At 57.3% G+C, this 6,037-nt stretch overlaps 1 protein-coding gene across 1 annotated transcript in view; it reads right to left on the bottom strand.

Annotated features, from left to right (window-relative positions):
- Window positions 1–2,282: 2,282 nt before the first annotated feature.
- Window positions 2,283–6,037, bottom strand: part of CORO2B (coronin 2B) — a 31,985-nt gene continuing 28,230 nt past the window's right edge. The window contains 9 exon segments of the mRNA XM_040570188.1: window positions 2,283–3,429; window positions 3,877–3,908; window positions 3,911–4,015; window positions 4,146–4,236; window positions 4,717–4,829; window positions 5,332–5,428; window positions 5,533–5,637; window positions 5,906–5,931; window positions 5,934–6,021. Of these exon segments, the coding sequence (XP_040426122.1) occupies window positions 3,121–3,429; window positions 3,877–3,908; window positions 3,911–4,015; window positions 4,146–4,236; window positions 4,717–4,829; window positions 5,332–5,428; window positions 5,533–5,637; window positions 5,906–5,931; window positions 5,934–6,021 (966 nt within the window). The 3' untranslated portion in view covers window positions 2,283–3,120.

Here is a 6,037-nt window from a genome sequence, read left to right as displayed (position 1 = left end):
ATTAAAAAAAAAACAACAATAACAACAAAAAAAAAAAACAAGCACCAACAGCAAACAAGCAAACAAACAAACAAAAAGCAACACATAGTGGCTTCTCATAAATTTGCTTAATTTTTAGCTTTCAAAAAGCAGGCCTTATATTGTTGTCAATAAATTAACAGGGGGTTTAATCACCAGCGATCCCTTCCGGTAGGCGCTCAGAAGACGCTGGGAACCATTGGTGCTGAGGACGGGCAGCACCAGGAGGCCAAGCTAAAAGTGTTCGCCTCCAGCAGAGGCCACCCTCCAGGAAGCAGAAAGTAGGTCAGGGCGATAAGGCTGAGCACGGAGGGATGGCGTTAACGGGGAGGGGGAAAGCAGAGCAGGAGGGGAACCCGTCCCATGGCCACGGCCGCACGGGTAGGGCTGTCTGCTGCGGGCAGCCGAGGTCTTTAATCCTTTCTCCTTAAAACCTGCTGCCCCTAACGATGTCGGATCAAGAGGTATTGCGGTGAGCAGCGTATGGGAAGGGCAAGCCCTCAGCCTGGTCTGGGAGGGGAGAGGCTGGAGGATCCTGTGGGTGCATAGGATATTGGGCATTGCTTCAGTTCTCCGGGGGGTCCTGGAGGTGCTCTGCGCCCCGGAGAGCAAGGCACCATCCCTGCTAGCACTGCGGGCCGGTGAGCATCTGCTGGCCTTTAAGCACACCGTGATGTTTATTTGTCTTCAAGAGGGACGGAAAAGAAAAGCTGGGAGGTTACAGACTCGTGGGTCTAATTAAAACCCCGGTAAAATGCTGCAAATGACCCAAAAGCACCGGAGCCCCCTGCAGCAACACAGGCTCACCCCGAGCAGTGGCCGGGGCTCGGGGCAGTGCTGGAGCTGGTCCCGTGGTCCCCAGCACACCCCAAGTGGCCCCGAATCACCCCCAAATCGGGGTGATTTGTCAGGTCTTTATGGCGAGCCACGGGGTTGCAGCGGCACGGGGAATTCAGCGCTAAAATTGGCTGTATCGAGTGCCCCAAAACGGGCCTGGCTGCTTTAAATAGCGCCCAGATGGCGCGAGAGGAAGCGGCAGGAAAAAACCCGAGCTGTTCCCGAGAGAGCTGGGGAGAAAAGGTGCAAGAGCAGCGATACCCGGCCGGGGCTCGCCCTGCGACCCGCAGCACCGTGGCTTCTTCTGGAGGTTTTGGCAAAGCCCGAGCACAGCGGGGACGCTTCGGGAGCCCCTTCTGCAAATGTCCCCCCTGCAGCCACCCCCTGCAGGCACCCAGGGGTGCGCAGCCTCCAGAGCTGCTGGCAGGGGTTTGGTGGAGCCGAGAGGATGAGCTGGGGAGCAGGGGATGGGGACGGGCACCCGTGTCCTCCTCACCTGCAGCACAGGCCCAGGGCTCCCGACTTGTGCTGATGCTTGCAGGTATGCTAATGGCCTCATTAATCATCACCGCCCGCAGCTGTAATTGGGCTCGCTTTGTGTGGATTCCGGGAGCTTCGGAGACACGGAGACACGTTCGCTCTTCCCTTATGAAGGATAATTTAGTGAAATCAGTCCCAGCACACCGCCTCTGAATAAGGCCACGGCCGTAAATAACCCCAAGCAGGACCAGGACATCGCTGCTCTGAACGTGTGGCTGAGCTCCGGGAGCAGGCAGGGCTTTTGGAAGTAATGAAGCAGCCGAGACTTTAATAATCCTCAAATAGAGTTAATTTCCTAGGGACGCGCCTCCTTCTAAATAGAGAGTGATAAAAGCAGGAAACTCCATTCCGGTTGCCAAATTATAACACACTTCTCAACACCAGGAAAAATAGAATTAAAATAAAATAAAATAAAATAATAAAATAAAAAAGCTTAAAACTCTCTTTCCAACCAAGCATTTTTACCACTGAGACTGCCGGGGTTAGTACAAGGCCAGGGGAAGGGGTACACGGGGAAACACGGCCCCGGTGGTGCAGTGTCCCCGTGCTGCCCTCTTGCTCGCACGTGCCGGCTGCACACCTTGCACCATGGAGCCCAGGGAAGATCCAGGGCCGCTGTCCTGAGCATTTGACCTGCAAATCTGGGGCTGGTCCTGGCATCCTTGGCTGCTTCCCCATCCAGCAAAGTGCCCCCATCTCACCACATCGAGCTGTGCCACCGGCCACATCACCCAGCCCCACAGGCACTGCCTCAGCTGGGGAAGAGCTGCGGTGCTGGCCGAGAACAGCCTCGTGAACACCCAAAAATGCCCTTTGGGACCCTCCAGGGTGCCCAGGGCTTTTGGTTGTTTTTAATTTGAAGAAAGAAAAGACAAGCAAGGTTTTGGTATCTTGAAAACCTTTTATTTTGTCACTATTCCGTAGTAGCATAAATAATAGGCGATGACAGCACATGTAACGTAAAGACAGGGAAGCGTCGGGTACAGGGCACAAGTAAATGAACAGGGAGGAGAAACCGTCGCACTGGCAGTTCAGCAACTGGACTCAGTGAGAAGAGAGAGAGAAAACAGCAGTATTTGGTTCTTTCCCTGTGCTAGAGGCCTAGTTCACAACCACTGTGACTGTACGCATGTGCTGCACCCGTCAAGTCCCTCCCCAGGGCACTGGCACGCGTCCCGGGGGAAAGGAGGCGGTTAAGTCCCGCTTTGCAGAGGGCTAAGGAGCAAAAAATCCCTCTCTGTCTAGGAAACCCCCTCTTTTTTTTTTTTTTTTTTTTTTTTTTTTTTTTTTCATTTTCTCTCTTTTTTTTTTTTTTTTTTTTCCTCTTTTTTTTTTTTTTTTTTTTTTTTTTTTTTTTTTTTTTTTTTTTTTTTTTTTTTTTTTTTTTCTCTCTTTTTTTTTTTTTTTTCCTTTTTTAATTTTATTGGTTTCAGAGGAGAGGGCTGCGTGCAGCCGGGCGGGTGCGCAGCCGTGGGCTGGGGACGCAGCCCTGCCCGCCCGTGCCAGCCCCGCGACCCGATCCCAGCCCTGCAGCGATGAGCATCGCTGTCACACCTTGCATAGGAGAAAATCATGGCGAGGCACCCCGGGTGCTTTCCTAGGGACGTGCAGCCTTGCCCTCGCGCTCGGTCCGGCCCCGACGGAGAGACGCTGCTCGCCTACTGACTCCGAGAAGCGAGGGGTTGCAAGCACTGCCCGGCTTCCCTTCATGCAGTAGCTGTCCGCTTAAAACCCGTGGCCATTTTTAGTGCTAGACGAGGCTACAAGGACGTTTTTTTTTCCAGTTAGCGTCTGGGCTCTTGGCAGGTCACTCGGCTTCTGCTCATATTCTGTGTAAGTGGATACAATAAAATTAAAGAGCGAGTATAAACAAGAAAGTTTATTTATAAAACGTCCCTGGAAGTTATTATTCTTCGGGCTGTTGCGCAAGTTTTTCAGCTCCAGCTGTAGCTGTCGGATCCGTATGTCTTTCTGCGAGAGCTCTTCCTTCAGCCGCCGGATCTCGTCCTGCTGCCGGAAGAACATCCGAAGGAGCTGGAAAGAAGGGGGGCAGGAGCTGGAGGGACGGATCCGGCTCCGTGCCCCCGTGGCTTTTCCAAGGCGCCGCAGCCGCAGCGCTGCAGAGGAATTTTCCCCCCTCTGCCCAGCGCAGCCAGCACACACGTTTTGCAGGCACGAGAAGAGCAGAGCCCTCTGGAAATGCCCCAGCCACGCTCCCCCAGCACCTCCCCGTGTTTTTCCAGGGGAGGATTTCAGGCAAAGCTTTCAGGAGCGTAAGGCCGCTCCGCCGGGTGCTCCGCGGGTAATGGGCTGCCCTGAGCTGCCGGCACTGTGCTGCAACGGGGTAAATGCTGCGAATGGGGTAAAAATGGGGGACACCTCGTTCCCCAAACCCATCCATCCTGTGGCTGTGCTAATGGTAGTGGGGCTGCTCCTGGGGCGCAGCGCTGGGCTGGATGCGGCCGTGCGGCGCTGCCCTACCTCGTTCCCTCCGCGGGGCGGCACGTTCTCCACAGGTCGATGCCGTTCACCACGACGCCCCTCTTCTCTCTCACCGGCGCCTTAAAGACGATTTTGGACGTCTTCTTGTAGCCCTCCTTCAGCGACATCAGGATGGGATCTGGGGGGGTGAAGGAGGGTGAGCGGGGCCGCTTTTGGGGCTTTCCCCCAAACCAGGACAATCACCCGCGACCCCATGCATCCCCGCACAGACAGACCCACGGACACCCCCGGCACCGTCACAGTTTTACCTCTGTTCATCCCGCTCAGCCACTCGTCCGGCGTCAGGGCCGGCTCCGTGCCCGGAGTCATGGGGTAGATGTCCTCTTGGTACGTCTCCGACTACAGACGTGGGGAAATAAAAGCAGCGGCCTCCATAAACGTGCTCCCAAACCCACCCAAAGCGCTGCAAGCAGCAGCTCCCTCCCTCCCTCCCTCGGCGTGCAGGAAGGCAGCCGCACAGGCTGGTTACAAATAACGAGCTGGTGTTTACCCCATTAAGTCAACTCAGAAATAAGCATCCAAGTGATGCCGTTTAGCTCGTGCTCCGCAAGAAAATGATACCAGGGCTGCACGGGGCTATACGGACCTTCAAGGGCTTTGTCCCTGCCCACTGCACCGTGGGGTTCACAGGGGCGTTTGGTCTACGGGCAGAAACGCCAGGGCTGCCCATCTGGCTGGGAACTGAAGCGACAAGGCAGGGAGAGGCAGCAGGGGGACTCCAGCAGGCAGCCAAGGGTGAAGCCGGGCCAGTTTTGGGCACCCAGGGTGCTGCTCAGCCCGCCGTGTCCTCCCCCCGCCTGCACGCTCCCCGGGGCTCACCCTCCTTGGCACGATCATGGAGATGGGCTCGATGAGCCCCTTGAGGGTGACGAGCTTGTAGAAGCGGAAGACCTCGCAGGCCGACACGTCCAGCCCGTGCTTTGGCATCACCCCTGCGGACGAGGCGTGGAAATGACCCCCCCCCCCCCGGGCAATAACCCCCCCAAGTGCTGCAAACACTGGGACCCGGCCAGCTCCACGGCGTGCAGGACCCCAAAAGCCACGGTTCTTCACCACAAACCCAAACCCTCACCGAAGGCATCCCGGGGCCTGGGGTGCAGGCAGGGCCACACCGGGGGCATTTGCAGGGGGAAGTGGGACAGGGATGCGCAGCTTTTAGTGAGGAAAAATCCCAGCAATCAGCGGCTGAGGTCCCTTGCTGCAGCCGTGTGACAGCACGCAGGGGAGTCACCGGCGCTGCTGGCAGGGACCACGGCTCGGTGCGTCTCGGGAAGGACAGCACGGAAACGTGACATTTCTGCAGCCCGCGGCAGCCACAGCACCAGCTGATGGCAGAACACAATTACCTGCACTGTTTAATTAGGCACTTTCTGCCAGCTACCTTTTGCACGTTCAGGTTCAGCAGCGGAGGGCGAGCGGCACGGCAATCCTTACCCAGTCCTTTCTGCGGGGCCGGAGAGCGAAACTCCATGAGATAGCTCAGGTAGGGCTTCTCCGAGCCGATCTCGTAGTACCGAATGTTGCCGTCACCCTGGAGCGAGCACGGGAGGAGGGCAGGTTTAGGGCTTTGTTGGGTACGGGGCTGGACAAAGACCCCGATAACAGCCCCCGGCCCCCCGGCCTCGCCAAGCGCACCTTGCCAGCCAGGTACAGCATGTGGGTGTCCGCGTCGTAGAAAGGGAAGAGCAGCCCCGAGAGCCCGTCGATCTCCTCCTCGATGAGGGGCATGGACAGATCCTCCTGCGCAAGGGGAAAATTGCAGTTAATAGCCTGGCAACGAAAATGTCCGGAGACAAACCCACCGCCTTGCCCCGCGGCACCGTGGCAGGAGATGTCCTGGTCCCCAGCCAGGGGCTGCAGAGCAGGGGGTCCCCAGTGAGGCTTTGTCCTGGATGGGGCCCTCCCGGCCCCCCAGTATGGGATTTTGGGGGTTGGGGCACCCCATTGTGGGGTGAGGGCAGCCCGAAGGGCTGGAGGATGCGGGGCTGGGATGGGGCCTGGCCCTTACCTGGTCCCACAGGGCGATCTGCCGCTGTTCCAGCGCGAGACCCCCGTGGTGAGCAGCCGCTTCGTGCTGCCCAGGAAGACCACGCGGTTGACGCGGTGGTTCTTGCAGCTGGCCTCCTGCAGGACAGGACAG

This window comes from Cygnus olor, chromosome 11 (genome assembly GCF_009769625.2).
Source record: "Cygnus olor isolate bCygOlo1 chromosome 11, bCygOlo1.pri.v2, whole genome shotgun sequence".
Classification (NCBI taxonomy): domain Eukaryota; kingdom Metazoa; phylum Chordata; class Aves; order Anseriformes; family Anatidae; genus Cygnus; species Cygnus olor.
The sequence above is the reverse complement of the archived record's forward strand: the minus strand, read 5'-3'. Positions and strand labels throughout refer to the sequence as shown.